This window comes from Salvelinus alpinus, chromosome 37 (genome assembly GCF_045679555.1).
Source record: "Salvelinus alpinus chromosome 37, SLU_Salpinus.1, whole genome shotgun sequence".
In the NCBI taxonomy this organism is placed as follows: Eukaryota; Metazoa; Chordata; class Actinopteri; order Salmoniformes; family Salmonidae; genus Salvelinus; species Salvelinus alpinus.
In genome coordinates, this window is record NC_092122.1 from 7,321,966 (window position 1) to 7,338,948 (window position 16,983).

At 43.1% G+C, this 16,983-nt stretch overlaps 2 protein-coding genes and 1 pseudogene across 4 annotated transcripts; 1 reads left to right on the forward strand and 2 right to left on the reverse strand.

Annotated features, from left to right (window-relative positions):
- Positions 1–1,302: 1,302 nt before the first annotated feature.
- Positions 1,303–12,081, reverse strand: LOC139565827 (ankyrin repeat and SOCS box protein 15-like). 3 transcript variants are annotated; one of them, XM_071386432.1, is made up of 13 exons: positions 10,619–12,077; positions 10,057–10,138; positions 9,914–9,966; positions 9,615–9,743; positions 9,331–9,489; positions 8,948–9,054; positions 8,668–8,806; positions 8,269–8,440; positions 7,689–7,849; positions 7,165–7,309; positions 5,165–5,432; positions 4,701–4,854; positions 1,303–4,537 (listed from the first exon to the last, which is right to left on the reverse strand). In XM_071386432.1, exons 2-13 carry the CDS (start codon positions 10,134–10,136, stop codon positions 4,362–4,364), a joined length of 1,743 nt encoding a protein of 580 aa, XP_071242533.1. In that variant the 5' UTR covers positions 10,137–10,138; positions 10,619–12,077; the 3' UTR covers positions 1,303–4,361. The 3 variants fall into 3 exon arrangements, with proteins under 3 accessions (XP_071242533.1, XP_071242532.1, XP_071242531.1); XM_071386431.1 differs by having other exon boundaries at positions 9,914–10,138; positions 10,619–12,081; XM_071386430.1 differs by having other exon boundaries at positions 9,914–12,081.
- Positions 12,082–12,644: 563 nt separating this feature from the next.
- On the forward strand, positions 12,645–15,523 carry LOC139565828 (NADH dehydrogenase [ubiquinone] 1 alpha subcomplex subunit 5-like). The gene is made up of 5 exons (XM_071386433.1): positions 12,645–12,741; positions 13,203–13,247; positions 13,338–13,454; positions 13,713–13,778; positions 15,326–15,523. The coding sequence occupies exons 1-5, from the start codon at positions 12,721–12,723 to the stop codon at positions 15,425–15,427; spliced, it is 351 nt and encodes a 116-aa protein (XP_071242534.1). The 5' UTR covers positions 12,645–12,720; the 3' UTR covers positions 15,428–15,523.
- Positions 15,524–15,851: 328 nt separating this feature from the next.
- LOC139565829 (conserved oligomeric Golgi complex subunit 5-like) overlaps positions 15,852–16,983 on the reverse strand; it is a 112,556-nt pseudogene continuing 111,424 nt past the window's right edge.

A 16,983-nucleotide genomic window follows, 5' to 3' on the forward strand; every position in this document is an offset into this window, starting at 1 on the left:
TAAGTAACACTGTATAATCCATAACCCCTGAGGAGAAATTGACTGACGTTGTGACAAAGCTCTTGAAAAAAAAGGACGGTCTTTTAACCTACTGTTTTGACCGAACAAATGTCAATGAAAAGCATCATTAATGATCTATGAGTGATAAAGTATGGTCACATTTCATTTGCTCTGTTAAACCTACCCTTTGGAATGACTTCGATAGCAACAGTGAATCTACAGTATTTCGTTTTTAAGTGGAGGTCTCGCAACAATCACTCTCACGATAGCACATTGGTAATAGTCAGTGACAAATAGCTAAGCAGAGCTGGGCTTGGTTAAAGCCTTGGATGGGAGACCAAAGGGTAGCTCTAGATAGATCAATTCTCCAGTAGGAGGTGCTGCCCAGCATGTATTTTCTTTCTGATAGTGGATATGACATTGAAATTCTGACGTTGTTTTAAAGGTACAAATAAAATTCGACATATTTTATTCAAGGTTTGTCTATGTTGAAATTTGGATACCATGATGACATAATCCTGTGGTTGATATTTCACCCTCAAAACAACAAATTTACTTACTTTTTTCAAATCCAATGTATTTTCCACCATATTCCACGTCACAGCACGTCGACTATTACATTGAAACAACATTGATTCAACCAGTCTGTGCCCCGTGGGATATGTCTTACCCGGTCATACAATAGCTTACGAATTGGATGATAATCATTATCGTATTATACTTCTTTCTCTGAGACCAGGTTGCTTGTTGCGTCTCAACAACAGAGGAGAATTATGGGGAGAATTTAAGTTGGTGGTTAGGTGAACTAATGACAAAGGTTAGGATCATTTATGTGAAAGGTTAGGGGAACTAAAACGACAAAGGTTAGGCAAGTTACATTGCAGATTAGGTGAATTGGGTTAAATTAAGAATAAGGGTTAAGGGAATGATTAGCTAAAATCCTACAGTTGCCTCCGGTGTTAACTCGAACGTGCAACCTTTGGAATGCTAGATGCTAGATGGTTGCGGATTACTCTCACCCAACTTCCCTACTTTTGTTTCTGTCTCAAGTAACTAGACCATTAGTAGGTATCATACGTCTTGGAGATGCTAAACAATGCGTAAGTATGTTTGTATGGCTCTGAGGCCAGGCTGTTTAGGTAGATGACCAAAGACTCATAGTACTCGTAGTACTCGTAGTACTCTCTTTGGTGTGACCAGGGAGGTCTATGGCAGGGTTCTCCAACCCTGTTCCTGGAGAGCTACCGTCCTGTAGGTTTTCACTTCAAACCTAATCTAGATGGCTTATTCATCACAAAACCATTTGATGTTGCCAATTATTTTAATGAGTACTTCATTGGCAAAGTGGGCAAACTTAAGCAAGAAATGCCAACAACGAACAGAGAAACATCATATTCATGCATCAAATATTGAAAGAAAAGCATTGTACATTTGAATTTTGTAAAGTTAGTGTGGGAGAGATGGAAAAATTGATATCGATCAATAATGACAAACCTCCTGGCATTGACAACTTAGATGGAAAGCTACTGAGGATGGTAGCTGACTCTATGGCCACTCCTATCTGTCATATATTTCATCTGAGTCTAGAGGAAGGTGTTTGTCCTCAGGCCTGAGGGAAGCCAAGGTCATTCCGCTACCCAAGAGTGGTAAAGCGGCTTTTACTGGTTCTAACAGCAGACCTATCAGCTTGATGCCAGCTCTTAGAAAACAGTTGGAAAAAACAGACTTTCAGCATGCTTATAGAGAAGGACATTCAATATGTATGGCACTGACACAAATTACTGATGATTGGTTGAAAGAAATTGTGGGAGCTGTACTGTTAGATTTCAGCCTTTGATATTATTGACCATATCTATCTATCATTGACCTGTTGTTAACAAAACTTATGTTTTATGGCTTTTCAACCTCTGCCATATAATTTATTCAGAGCTATCTATCTAATAGAACTCAGAGGGTTTTCTTTAATGGCAGTCTCTCTAATGTCAAACATGTAGGGTGTGGTGACCACAGGGCAGCTCTCTAGGCCCTCTACTCTTTTCTATTTTTACCAATTACCTGCCACTGGCAATAAATATAGCCTGTGTGTCTATGTATGCTGATGATTTAACCATATACACTACCGTTCAAAAGTTTGGGGTCACTTAGAAATGTCCTTGTTTTGAATGAAAACATACATGAAATTAGTTGCAAATTGAATAGGAAATATAGTCAAGATGTTGACAAGGTTATAAATGATGAATTTTAATTGAAATTATAATTGTGTCCTTCAAACTTTGCTTTCATCAAAGAATCCTCTATTTGCAGCAATTACAGCCCTGCAGACCTTTGGCATTCTAGTTGTCAATTTGTTGAGGTAATCTGAAAAGATTTCCCCCCATGCTTCCTGAAGCACCTCCCACAAGTTGGATTGGCTTGATGGGCACTTCTTACGTACCATACGGTCAAGCTGCTCCCACAACAGCTCAATAGGGTTGAGATCCGGTGACTGTGCTAGCCACTCCATTATAGACAGAATACCAGCTGAGTACTTCTTCCCTAAATAGTTATTGCATAGTTTGGAGCTGTGCTTTGGGTTATTGTCCTGTTGTAGGAGGAAATTGGCTCCAATTAAGCTCCGTCCACATGTTATGGTATTGCAAAATGGAGTGATAGCCTTCCTTCTTCAAGATCCCTTTTACCCTGTACAAATCTCCCACTTTACCACCAACAAAGCACCCCCAGACCATCACATTACCTCCACCATGCTTGACAGATGGCGACAAGTACTCTTCCAGCATCTTTTCATTTTCTCTGCATCTCACGAATGTTCTTCTTTGTGATCCGAACGCCTCAAACTTGGATTCGTCTGTCCATAACACTTTTTTCCAATCTTCCTCTGTCCAGTGTCTGTGTTATTTTGCCCATCTTAATCTCTTCTTTTTTTGGGCCAGTCTGAGATATGGCTTTTTGTTTGCAACTCTGCCTAGAAGGCCAGTATCCCGGAGTCGCCTCTTCACTGTTGACGTTGAGACTGGTGTTTTGCAGGTACTATTTAATGAAGCTGCCAGTTGAGGACTTGTGAGGCGTCTGTTTCTCAAACTAGACACTCTAATGTATTTGTCCTCTTGCTCAGTTGTGCACCGGGGCCTCCCACTGCTCTTTCTATTCTGGTTAGAGCCAGTTTGCTCTGTTCTGTGAAGGGAGTACTACACAGCATTGTACGAGATCTTCAGTGTCTTGGCAATTTCTCGCATGGAATAGCCTTCATTTCTCAGAACAAGTATAGACTGACGAGTTTCAAAAGAAAGCTCTTTGTTTCTGGCCATTTTGAGCCTGTAATTGAACCCACAAATGCTGATGCTCCAGATACTCAACTAGTCTAAAGAAGTACAGTTTTTTTGCTTCTTTAATCAGCACAACAGTTTTCAGCTGTGCTAACATAATTGCAAAATGATTTTCTAGTGATCAATTAGCCTTTTAAAATGATAAACTTGGATTAGCTAACACAACGTGCCATTGGAACACAGGAGGGATGGTTGCTGATAATGGGCCTCTGTACGCCCATGTAGATATTCCATAGAAAATCAGCAGTTTCCAGCTACAATAGTCATTTACAACATTAACAATGTCTACACTGTATTTCTGATCAATTTGATGTTATTTTAATGGACAAAAAAATTGCTTTTCTTTCAAAAACAAGGACATTTCTAAGTGACCCCAAACTTGAGAACGGTAGTGTACGTGTCAGCAACCACAGCTAATAAAGTCACTTAAACCTTTAACAAAGAGTTGCAGTCAGTTTTGGAATGGGTGGCCAGTAATAAACTGGTCCTGAACATCTCTAAAACTAAGAGCATTGTATCTGATGAATCTGGTATTGAATATTTAAACCCTGGTCTTATGAGTCAGGTAGGTGTCAGGGTCACTGTAAAAGTCAACAATCCATTGCAGCAGAGTCATTCAGACCAGTGTCCAGTGAGTGTTTAGCCCTACGTATAAACTGAATGAGCGCTCAGAGAGTTATTTTTAGACCTGACCTGCTTTTCCCATGGGGAGATCTTGAAGAGTACATCACACTACATGCACTGTACCATGCTGCACAGCTGTGCTGTCTAATGTATGCAGTCTAGCAGAAGTAGCAGTACTATGATAAGGACTATTCACACTATTCAGAGAACATAAATCAGTGTGAAAAGAATTGTGGTTATTACAAACATTACATCACAAGAACACTTGCCCTACTTAATATAAGCATAAGTATATGAGCTAAAGCATTATTCATGAGAAACAGCATCATGTGATTGATCAGTTATGCACAGAACAGGATTCTTTTTTCTTCTTCTTTTTGTTCTTCTAAATATGTTTTCATTGATATAGTCCAGTTATGAGTGTGAGGCTTCCAACCCACCATACTCGTCGTACTCCCTGTAGGTGAGGTAGTGTTTGAGTGTCGGGGGGAACGGGACGGCAGCCATGACCTGAGGGTCATTCAGTCTTCTAGGGGTCATCTGTCTCCTAATGACCAAACGACACTGGTGCTGCAGGGACCGCGGGTTGTCTGGGGATACACACACATGGACGGGCACACACACACACACACACAAAAAGTCAGGTTATTCTGTTCATGATGATGGCGAGTTGATCTGTAAGATATTTCAGTATTTGCATTCCCACTGTTTTCTGTCCACTATTATTGTTTATTAGCAATGATGCTGCCTTACCCAGAATGCCACAGATGTCTGGCCACTCTTTCTGTTTCTCCAGGACCCGTAGGAGGTTGGGGCAGATACGTGGGTGTCTGACGTAGTCCAGAAGCATCTGTACCACACTCCCCGCCAGGTTGACCACCGACGACAGGGAGATGATTTCACAGAACTGGAGTAGAGAGCGAACAGGACAGCGAGACTGACATCAGAAGGACAAGCACTGGAACTGGACAAGGTATTAGCTACACTTGCTGTTATGTTCTAAGTTAGACCAACACATTCTACATCATTCTACATCAGCCAACCCTGGTCATAGAGGACCACATTGTGTGCAGGCTTTTGTTCCAGCCTAGAACAAAAATACAGAACCTGTCTTCCTCCAGAACCAGGACTTGCCTACTTCCTGTATTCTAAATCAAAGATTGGGGGGCTACTCCTGTTGTACTGGAATAGACCAGGAGTAGGCCTACACGACTTACCGAGGCTCTGTAGTCCTGGTTATAAAATAAAGTTCTTCTATGGTTATGTTGGTAGTCGACCCAGGAGTCGCAGTCCATATCCTGTCTGTTGCCGTGGTTACACAGGAAGCACTTGTCTACGTCGTAGTCGTTGTTGAGCAGCAGGCGCAGAATCGTGTGATCTCTGAGACAGTACTGCAACGCGGTGGGAAACAGTGTGTCACTGATCCTTCTGAAGTAGCAGTTGACTTCGGCACCCCTGGACAATAGCAGACGCACCAGCTCATACCTGGGGTGGGATGGGATAGGTGATGTCATAGAAGAGACCAGGAAGTAGGAAATATATGGGAGCTGGGTTGAAGATAAAAGGTTAAGACAACGTCATAATTACAAAAGGAAGCTTAAAAAAAGAAACAAATTCATGGGACCTAGCATGGGGACCAACAAACTGTTCCAATATATAGAAGTTGGTGACGTCACTGCTGTGTTCCATTCAGTTTCATTTATACAGTGCATTTGGAAAGTATTCAGACTCCTTAACTTAACTTTTCCACATTTTGTTACATTATATCCTTATTCTAAAATGGATTAAATTGTTTTTTCCCCTCATCAATCTACACACAATACCCCATAATGACAAAGCAGAAACACTGTAAAATACTTTATTTACATACTGTAAGTATTCAGACCCTTTGCAATGAGACTCGAAATTGAGCTCAGGTGCAACCTGTTTCCAATGATCATCCTTGAGATGTTACTACAACTTGATTGGAGTCCACCTGTGGTAAATTCAATTGATTGTACATGATTTGGAAAGGCAAACACCTGTCTATATATGGTCCCACAGTTGACAGTGCATGCATGTCAGAGCAAAAATCAAGCCATAAGGTCGAAGGAATTGTCCGAAGAGCTCCGAGTCAGGATTGTGTCAACGCACAGAGGAAGGGGTACCAAAACATTTCTACAGCATTGAAGGTCCCCAAGAACACAGTGGCCTCCATCCTTCCTAAATGGAAGAAGTTTGGAACCACCAAGACTCTTCCTAGAGCTGGCCGCCTGGCCAAACTGAGTAATCGGGGGAGAAGGGCCTTGGTCAGAGAGGTGACCATGAACCCAATGGTCACTCTGACAGAGCTCCAGAGTTCCTCTGTGGGGATGGGAGAACCTTCCAGAAGGAAAACCATCTCTGCAGCACTCCACCAATCAGGCCTTTACGGTAGAGTGGCCAGACAGAAGCCACTTCTCAGCGGAAGGGACTGGGGGACTAGTCAGGGTTGAGGGAAATATGAACCGAGCCAAGTATAGAGAGATACTTGATGAAAACCTGCTCCAGAGCGCTAAGGACCTCAGACTGGGGCGAAGGTTAACCTTCCAAAGGGACAACGACCCTAAGCACTCAGCCAAGTCAACGCAGGAGTGGCTTCAGCCAGAGTCCGGACTTGAACCCGATCGAACATCTCTGGAGAGACCTGAAAATAGCTGTACAGCGACACTCCCCATCTAACCTGACAGAGCTTGAGGGGATATGCAGAGAAGAATGGGAGAAACTCCCCAAATACAAGTGTGCCAAGTTTGAGGCATCATACCCAAGAAGACTCAAGGCTGTAATCGCTGCCAAAGGTGCTTCAACAAAATACCAAGTAAAGGGTCTGAATACTTTTGTAAATTTGACATTTCAGTTTTTTATTTTTAATACATTTGCAAAAATGTCTAAAAACGTGTTTGTGCTTTGTCATTATGGGGTATTGTGTGTAGATTAAGGGGGGGAAAAACAATTGAATCAATTTTAGAATAAGGCTGTAACGTAACAAAATGTGGAAAAAGTCAAGGGATCTGAATACTTTCCCGAATGCACTGTAGCTATCGCAGAGGTAGTTGGTGAAACACGGACTACTCTCAAGTGAGGAATAACCTTCCCTGAGGGAGATATTAAGAATTAAGAATTGCGTTATCACCTACTGTAGGCTTAGTTCAGTGGTCTAACACGGTCTTGAGCTACTCATACAGATACGGTCTCATACCTCCCAGCGCGTACAGCCACCAGGAAGCAGTGTAGCGGGTCCATGTCAGTTTTGGCCCCGGCGGCCAGCAGCATCTCTGTGCAGGTGACATCACTGTTGGATACGGCGAAGTACAGTGGACTCCGCCTCATGTCCCCGTAGCTCTCTGGTAACACAGTAATAACAACATGCTCAATTATCCAAAACATCCTAGGAACTCAGTCGGTGTTGAGAGTTAGAATAGTAGAATACACAATTTTGAAATGTGGTTGTGCATCAGCAGTTCTTCTCTTGTTATGTCAGTCATTCAATTAGCCCATGTCAGCTAACATTTTTTAGATAGTCTAGACAGCATGTAAGTTAAGGGCACGTACTCAGGGGCCTTGACCTCCAGAGGGCCCCCATTGGCCCAAACAGGAATCAACCTCACAACTCTGGAGTTACAAGCACCTTCCTCTTGGGCAGGGCTCCCTTATGAAATAGATGATGTGTCCATGAGTGTGCCCAATTGTACTACCTGGGTTGTGTGTGTCCATGGATTGTACCTGAGATGTGTGCGTCCAGCTGAGCGTTGACATCGAAACCTCTCTCTATGAGCAGCTCCAGACAGTCAACATGGCCGCCATCTGCTGCGGAGTGGACTGGGCTCTGGCCAGACAGACGGATGGCCCTCTTAGTGGTGATGGGGATGAAGGTCCTCAGAGCACTGGGACAAACACAACATCATAGATCAGATTGTTGATTATACCAGCACTATTGATTATGTTGTTGAAACAGGATCTAGACTATGAACTGAACAACTGCTTCTAGACCCAGGGATGGACAATTCCTCAGGGACAACACTTTCTAAGAACTGGATAATCAGAAAACTCTCTAGCCGATGTCTTGATCAATTGATTTCCACAAAGACCAGCATGCTTTCCAGTAGTTGTTCTTGACATCCCGGGTCTAGACTGTTAGTAATATATGCAGACGCTCAATGGCAATTTATAGTCATATGTGCATACATTTTACATATGGGATCATTTACGTCCTGGGAATCGAAACACACAGTTCTGGCGTTGGAAGCGCCGTGCTCTACCAGCTGAGCTACAGAGGACCACGTAGTAAGCGTGAGCCACTCACAGGATGTGTCCCTCATAGGCAGCTCTGTGTATGGGCAGCTGGCAGGCTAGACTGGCAATGTTAGGGTTGGCTCCAGCTTGCAGGAGGAGGTATATGCAGTCCAGGTTCCCTGAGCCGGCTGCATCGTACAGAACAGTGTCTCCGTTATATGCCTGGGCGTTCACGTCGCCACCTGGTGGGAAAGGAGGACGATTAACCCTACTGTAGTCCTGTAGACTTGTGTTCAAGCCAAACATTTATGTAAACTGATATTTACAATCAGTTGATATCAACTATTTTTCAGTTCCTTGTAACTGTATTTTTGGCTATTCTTTGAGAATGTTTATTTGCCTTTTGGTATGAAAATACATTTAAAATGTTTTCATCAAGGACAATCTAAGGGCTCTTATTGGCTCGTACCGTTCTTTATGAGTATATCCAGGACCTCGGCATGGGCGTACGATGCTGCGATGCCCAGCGGGGTGACATTGTGCCCATCTACAGCTGTCACCTTGGCCCCATGTCTCAGCAGAAGCACCAGGATGGCACTGCAGCCCACCTGGCAAGATAACACACACACTTTTTAAGGAGCAGGGAATTACAATAAAACATCGTTTTTTATTACATGTTTTGTCATTCCAGGACCTTGATGATCTGAGGAAGAAATATAAACAAGACTACAGGTGTAACTCGATCTCACCTTGGCTGCCTCGTGAATGGCCATCCACTTCTTCAGACACACCTGTTCCACGAAGGCCCCACAATTGATCAGAGTGGACACCATGTCATATGATCCCTGTCTCACCGCTAACACACATCAACACAGGACAACACATAACAAAACAGAACTTGCATGCTTGATTGACGACTTAGAACAGTGCTTGAATACAGTATTGTGTGTGTGTGTGTGTGTGTGTGTGTGTGTGTGTGTGTGTGTGTGTGTGTGTGTGTGTGTGTGTGTGTGTGTGTGTGTGTGTGTGTGTGTGTGTGTGTGTGTGTGTGTGTGTGTGTGTGTGTGTGTGTGTGTGTGTGTGTGTGTGTGTGTGTGTGTGTGTGTGTATATATATATGACTGTGTGTGTACCAAGCAGCAGTGGGGACTCATTCAGGCTGTTGGTTTTGTGTGGAGACGCTCCATGCTGCAGTAGAGTCCTGACATTCTCCAGCAGACCCTCCTGAGCAGCCAGAATCAACGCTGTGTCCCCGTCTGCAGTCACATCATCCACAGTCCCATCACAGGAAGCTGCAGGGTCACACACACAAAAGTAATGGGAATTAAACACGTGTTACAGAAGCAGTACTGTAAGTGGCTACTGGTATTTGAGGTACTAGTTGTGAGGTACTGCTGGTGGTATGTGGGCCTCTCACCCAGCAGGACCTGATCCAAGACCTGTTCCTGGGACTGCACGACGGCTCTGTGTAGGGGAAGCCACCCTCTGCTGTCCCTCTCTGTGAAAGCCTGCAACCCAGACAGCTCCTGCAGGGTACACACATCACCTAGGGAGAGACACCACACAGAATCCTATGTTAGGGTTATGGCTAGCGTTATGGCTAGGGTTAGGGTTGAACCCTGATGTGGACATAAAGCTAGGGTTAGGGTTAATAGCTTAAGGGCAAGGGTTGGGCTAGGCAGTTTGAAAGGCACGGTCGGTGAGGGGTAATCCTACCTTGCTCGATGGCAGTCACTATCCTCAGATAGTCACCACTGACTGTTGGCATGCTGTTGAGATATGGGTAAACAAAGTCAGGGAGCGGTATTGTGGGATGTGCGAATAATACATGAATGTAATCCTCTCCATTTTCTGAATACCTGTCTATTGATAAATCTCGAATACTCTCTCGAATGGCATACTCAATAAGCTCCTCCTCACATCTATCAACGTCCTCCATTCCTACAGAGAAATAAAAAAGAGTAACTGAAAGGTTACCATGAACCTCAATACTATTTTTTTTTTAACTAGGCAAGCCAGTTAAGAACACATTTTTCTTTACAATGACAGCCTACCGGGGAACAGTGGGTTACTGCCTTGTACAGAGGTAGAACGAAAGATTTTTACCTTGTCAGCTCGGGGATTCGATCTAGCAACCTACCCACTAGGCTACCTGCTGCCCCCTCGATCTAGCAACCTACCCACTAGGCTACCTGCTGCCCCCTCGATCTAGCAACCTTTCGGTTACTGGCCCAACGCTCTAACGACTAGGCTACCAGTCTCCCCCAAATGACTCATGTCACTGCAGTCTGCATAGATCAACAGACACATCCTAAACTATAGGCATACAGACAGGAATCACATTGCAATGACAAATTGAAAGGTTTTAAAGCACCTCCGTCGCTATCAAATATCCCAATGAACGGGCAACTCCAGTCTTACCTGTAAAATCTCCAGTGAATGTCCCAGCCTCCGAAGGTTTGTTGGCTGCAAACTAAGTTTTATGTTGGTGTTTGCAGGAGTAATGGGATATTTTTAGACTTGACATGCCTATAATATCAGCCCCACACACTCTGAGAATGCCTGTCACACTGTCACATGCAGTGTTTCACTATCACACTAAACACAGTTTATCATAATAAGATTGAATTGACTATAGGAGCCATACAGTATAGACAGGCTGTCCGGTTTACAGCACACGAGTCCTACATGATGTTGATATTGCTAGTATGTGTAGTGTACCCACTTCGAATGATTTTAAATGACCATTTGTAATACTTATTTTTCCAATCTAATCATTGAACATGTATTGTAGGATCCAGTAGTTAATAACATGTATTTAGGTTACTGAATAAGAGGACTCATGTCAACAGTCGTGGCCAAAAGTTTTGAGAATGACACAAATATTCATTTTCACAAAGTCTGCTGCCTCAGTTTGTATGATGGCAATTTGCATATACTCCAGAATGTTATGAAGAGTGATCAGATGAATTGCAATTAATTGCAAAGTCCCTCTTTGCCATGCAAATGAACTGAATCCCCAAAAAACATTTCCACTGCATTTCAGCCCTGCCACAAAAGGACCAGCTGACATCATGTCAGTGACTCTCTCGTTAACACAGGTGTGAATGTTGATGAGGACAAGGCTGGAGATCACTCTGTCATGCTGATTGAGTTCGAATAACAGTGTGGAAGCTTCAAAAGGAGGGTGGTGCTTGGAATCATGGTGCTTCCTCTGTCAATCATGGTTACCTGCAAGGAAACATGTGCCGTCATCATTGCTTTGCACAAAAAGGGCTTCACAGGCAAGGATATTGCTGCCAGTAAGATTGCACCTAAATCAACCATTTATCAGATCATCAAGAACTTCAAGGAGAGCGGTTCAATTGTTGTGAAGAAGGCTTCAGGGCGGCCAAGAAAGTCCAGCAAGCGCCAGGACCATCTCCTAAAGTTGATTCAGCTGCGGGATCGGGGCACCACCAGTACAGAGCTTGCTCAGGAATGGCAGCAGGCTGGTGTGAGTGCATCTGCACGCACAGTGAGGCAAAGACTTTTGGAGGATGGCCTGGTGTCAAGAAGGGCAGCAAAGAAGCCACTTCTCTCCAGGAAAAACATCAGGGACAGACTGATATTCTGCAAAAGGTACAGGGATTGGACTGCTGAGGACTGGGGTAAAGTCATTTTCTCTGATGAATTCCCTTTCCGATTGTTTGGGGCATCCGGAAAAAAGCTTGTCCAGAGAAGACAAGGTGAGCGCTACCATCAGTCCTGTGTCATGCCAACAGTAAAGCATCCTGAGACCATTCATGTGTGGGGTTGCTTCTCAGCCAAGGGAGTGGGCTCACTCACAATTTTTCCTAAGAACACAGCCATGAATAAAGAACGGTACCAACACATCTTCCGAGAGCAACTTCTCCCTACCATCCAGGAATAGTTTGGTGACGAACAATGCCTTTTCCAGCATGATGGAGCACCTTGCCATAAGGCAAAAGTGATAACTAAGTGGCTCGGGGAACAAAACATTGATATTTTGGGTCCATGGCCAGGAAACTCCCCAGACCTTAATCTCATTGAGAACTTGTGGTCAATCCCCAAGAGGCGGGTGGACAAACAAAAACTCACAAATTCTAACAAACTCCAAGCATTGATTATGCAAGAATGGGCTACCATCAGTCAGGATGTGGCTCAGAAGTTAATTGACAGCATGCCAGGGCAGATTGCAGAGGTCTTGAAAAGGAAGGGTCAACACTGCAAATATTGACTCTTTGCATCAACTTCATAATTGTCAATAAAAGCCTTTGACACGTATGAAATGCTTGTAATTATACTTCAGTATTCCATAGTAACATCTGACAAAAATATCTAAAGACACTAAAGCATCAAACTTTGTAGAAATTAATATTTGTGTCATTCTTAAAACCTTTGGCCACGACTGTACTTACTACACCATCAAACATGCTGAGCTTTTATTTTGAAAAAACGAGGACGTGTTGACGTCATTTTTATTCGACAGAAGTGACCCAGAATCCATTGCACCCAAAATCATGGCTGGTGTTCTGAAAAAGGTACGAGTCGAGGTCATATTATGATGATGCTTTTGTGAAAATGTAATGTGCTTTTGTTTATTCAGTTAGTTTCCTCTCACTTTACAATTGATATGAGCTTGGTCGCTTTCTATTGACAAGCATGCGTGTAAGCTAGCTGCTAGGCTGGCTCGTCTTCTAGCTAACAGACTTAGCTAGCTTGATCATTTGCTGGAGGGTTCGTGGATATATACTTTGATCTGCTATGTCAGGGTTAGTTACCTAGGCTAGTGGCTTGTCCGTTGGGAAGTAAATATAGCCAACTTACATGGTTGACACGATACGAACTTAAAGGTACATGACCATATGTTTTATCCATATGTTCTGTAATGTTCCACCTTCCTTCTGAATGCCGTATTTTACCCAGGAGATTACTAACGTTAACTATGTAGTCTCGCGTGCTGGCTAGCTATTATGCTCATTGTGTGTAATATTTCCCCCAGACAACAGGCTTGGTGGGACTGGCCGTGTCCCACAACCCTCATGAGGTGAGTCTCCAGTAATGACCATAAACAGCAGTAGTGGACCACACCTACTTTGGTATGATAATGTATCTGTCTGTGCGTGTGTCCCCTCAGCGCCTGAGGATCTTGTACAGTAAGATCCTGGCGTCTCTCCAGGTCATCCCTCAGGACGCAGCCTACAGAAAGTACACAGAACAGCTTGTCAATGACCGCTTTGACCTTATCAAAGCCGTAAGTTCCACTCCAACCATCCTCACTTTCACATCTAGACAAGGGTCAGGTAAAGTTTAACAGGGTAGAACTCTTCCTACCAGCTCTCATTGTGACTGTGATTTCATGTATTAGCTTGAACCTGTATGAACCTCTGTGAGGTAATCCCCTTGTTGACTTTTATATTTCATATCATGTTACGGGACATTGTTTGGGATGGCATCTTGTGTTTCAATCCATATAGATCATTTCATTGTCTTTCTTCATTTCAATTGAAAGGAGCCTGATGTGGAGAAACTAGAGAAGAAAATCAACTGTGGTCAGATCGAGGAGGTCATTCACCAGGTACAGAGAGGAGCCTCACACTCTTTTCATTGCTTTGCATCTTCCTCCTAAAGTTGCTCTCTCTAACCCCGTGTATACCTGGTTTCTACATGCGTCCGTTGTCCTGATCGTGTCCAAATTCTGGTTGTGCCCACATTTGTTGACCACCTCAGGAGTTAGTCGAAGACGCATCTTGTACAGATATCCTTTTAGTGTAAACAAATCCGGACAACAAAAGCGTATAAATTTGGCCACCGTCAGGGTTCTCCCGTTCTCACATCAAATGCCAGGCCAAAATCAAATGTTTGAAAACATCATAGGCTACAGAAAGGCCAAGGACTGTAATAGCAGAATTTAAACTGAAGTAACCATGTGTTGGGGATGGAGCAGAAGAGAGCAGTGTATGGTAAGGTATAGGCCTAATGTTCCCCCTGTACCTTCAGGATGTGAATAGTGAATAGTCCATTTTGTGAGATGTGAATAGTCCATTTCAGTTGCTGTGTCAGATATGAAAATAATACAGTGATATTATAATGCAATCCTTTTCAGATATCAATAAAGTGCAGAAGATGTCCAAACTGATGCGTAGAGGCGCATAGCTTTCTGTAGCCTAAGCATGAGCGAGGCTACTGTCCAATAGGCTAATGTAGGTTTCGATTACGAAGGACTCTTTAGGCTACTTTTAGATTGACTCTGTTCTTTACTTTACATGCTTGCTCCTTTGCATTTTTTATAGATTGCTGCTTTTATCCATGCATTCATAATTTGACCACACGTCTTGCTATAGGTTATCATATTGAGGTACCGTTAGCGAATTATCAATGGTTTGGAGGAAACTAAACCACGGTCATTATCCCAGCATGTTGCTTTTTTATTCCTTTAATACTGTTTAGGCCTATACTAAAGGTTATTTACAATATTACAATAAATATAAAGATGTATGTAAACATCGATGCGTAAAGAACAAACCTATCCAGATAATGCATTGTGCCATTCAGAGATGCACTTTGTAACTTAACCTGTTTTTACTGTGTGCATTAGGGCCTAAGTGGCATTTGTATTTATACTGTGCAATAATAGTATTTTGTACATACATCCAGATAGTCACATTGTTTGTGTGGTGACATTTGTAGGGATTGGAGAGATTCTCTGAATATTGTACAAGTCGAGGTTATCGGGACAGTAGTCCATTACGCCCAGTCTTAAATCATTGGATAACAAAAGTAGGCTGTAATGATGAGTATAAAAGCGTGCTGTTTTCTGTCAATTTGTACAGCTTCTCATAACGGTTGAAAGCAGGTTGAATTAATTTGCCTACAGGGAGGGACCAGGGAATCTGGTCACAATACGAAGTGGCCAGATAAGAATCCCATTTTATGACCGTGTGTAGACACAAATCTCGATCAGAGCATCTTGATTGGATGATGACAGCCATGTTAATGCAAGGTGTAACCACGGCTACATTGTTTTGTAGCATTCAAAAACCTCCCACATACTGTATCTCCCTCTTCCCAATTTATCATACATCTCATGCCTTATCTGACCCACTCATTTCCTCTTCCCTCCAGGCGGAGTGTGAGTTGGCTCTATCCAGGAAGATGGCGGAATGGAAACCATGGGAACCACTGATTGAAGAGCCTCCTGTCAACCAATGGAAGTGGCCCGTTTAAAGACTACTTCCTGTATTTGTCTGTTTGTGTCAGTGTAATTCCCAATGAAGCATGTACAAATAAAGCTGTGGAAATATTTTCCCTATCCTTGTAAAACATTTTTTTTTTTACATTTTTGCCTTGTGGGTACTAACATTTTTCAGACAGTTACATAAAAACACTCAGCCAAACCAAGGAAGTTACTCTTTGAAAAACATGTCTAGAGCCCTGATCTTGTTTGCATTAATGAATACACCATGTGTAAACCTGACAAACCTTGAACAGAGTGATCGGATCAACTTGATCACGAAAACCATATTTAATTAATGCAAGGTGTAACCAGGGCTATAAATAGACTACCTTTGAGAAAAAGCATCATCCTATCCTAGTGCACCTCATTTGAACTGGCACCCATGTGGGTCGCAACATGCATATAATACCCATCCACCTTTAAGGCCGTTATTTTATTTGACTCACTAGTCACCTCAACTCTGCCCACTGAGCTTTCATCCAACCAATACATGTATACTGAAGGTCAGTCATTTTAATCATCTACACCCGTCTCAAAATGTGGACAAGATCAAGACACATGCTGCATGTTACCAGGTATAAACAGGGCTCAAGATACAAGCCTTCACATCAGGCACGACAACTTGTTTAACTTCTCGTTTTATAACCACAACCGTAGAGCTTTACATCGACAGGACCTCATTAAATAAGATAACATATGAACAGTTCTATAGACCAGACAGGGGAAAAGAGCTGAATCAGTTATGTGTAATCGACTAAGGGCTCTATTCAACCCATATCGCTGAAGCGTTACAGATAGCACACTGAACCGACATCGTTTACCGTGAATGCAGTTTCCGCTAACAGGGCAAGGACATTGCCTTTAATGCGGAATTTCCGCGATACGGATTGAATAGAGCCCTTAGATTAGGTTAACTATTACTAAAGCCCTACCATCAATCATTCCTTATAATAAGTATTGTTCACCATAAAGCATTTAATAGTACAACATTTGTTTAACCATTATAACCAGTAAAGGCCCTACCAATAACTAGCAAGTGTGTATTTCCCATTCACCACTATGAAGCACAGGTAACTGCCCCCTTGTGCTGCCCTCTGTGGCATAGCCATAGAATTAGCAGAACAGACATTGTGGGTAGTTTTCCATTTGGAATGTTTGAATTGCTGCTCATCACATCCATAGAAACGAGCAACACTGAAGTCATATCAATAATGGAAACTTCTGTTGGGTGGCCCATAAAAAAAGCCAAAGGATTTTCATAGCCATGTCCGTTCTACTAATTCTATAGTCATAACATTCATAATATTGGGATGTGTTCTCCATGCTCATGTGAAGTGCAGACAGTTGCATCATGGGAGCTGTAGTACCCTCAGGTCCTGGAGTCCTGGGCTCCGCTGGTGGCCCTCTGCAGCAGCTGGACCATGATGGGGTAGACCGGGGCAAACTCCTTCCCCTGACGAGCCCTCACACTCTGCATGTAGGCCTCCAGAGCACCCCTAGCACACACAGAAGGAGATGGCATTACTAAAGACACACTACCCAATAG

Bases quoted from the DNA above. Each gene is read 5' to 3' on its own strand.
- LOC139565827 (XM_071386431.1), bottom strand. From the start codon at position 10,136: ATGGAGGACGTTGATAGATGTGAGGAGGAGCTTATTGAGTATGCCATT. The intron at 9,490-9,614 runs GTGAGAGGCCCA...GTGACCCTGCAG, and splicing joins CTTGGATCAGGTCCTGCTGG to CTTCCTGTGATGGGACTGTG. The intron at 9,055-9,330 runs GTACACACACAG...GATGTGTGTTAG, and splicing joins TGAGTCCCCACTGCTGCTTG to CGGTGAGACAGGGATCATAT.
- LOC139565828 (XM_071386433.1), top strand. From the start codon at position 12,721: ATGGCTGGTGTTCTGAAAAAG. The intron at 12,742-13,202 runs GTACGAGTCGAG...TATTTCCCCCAG, and splicing joins TGGCTGGTGTTCTGAAAAAG to ACAACAGGCTTGGTGGGACT. The intron at 13,455-13,712 runs GTAAGTTCCACT...TTCAATTGAAAG, and splicing joins GCTTTGACCTTATCAAAGCC to GAGCCTGATGTGGAGAAACT.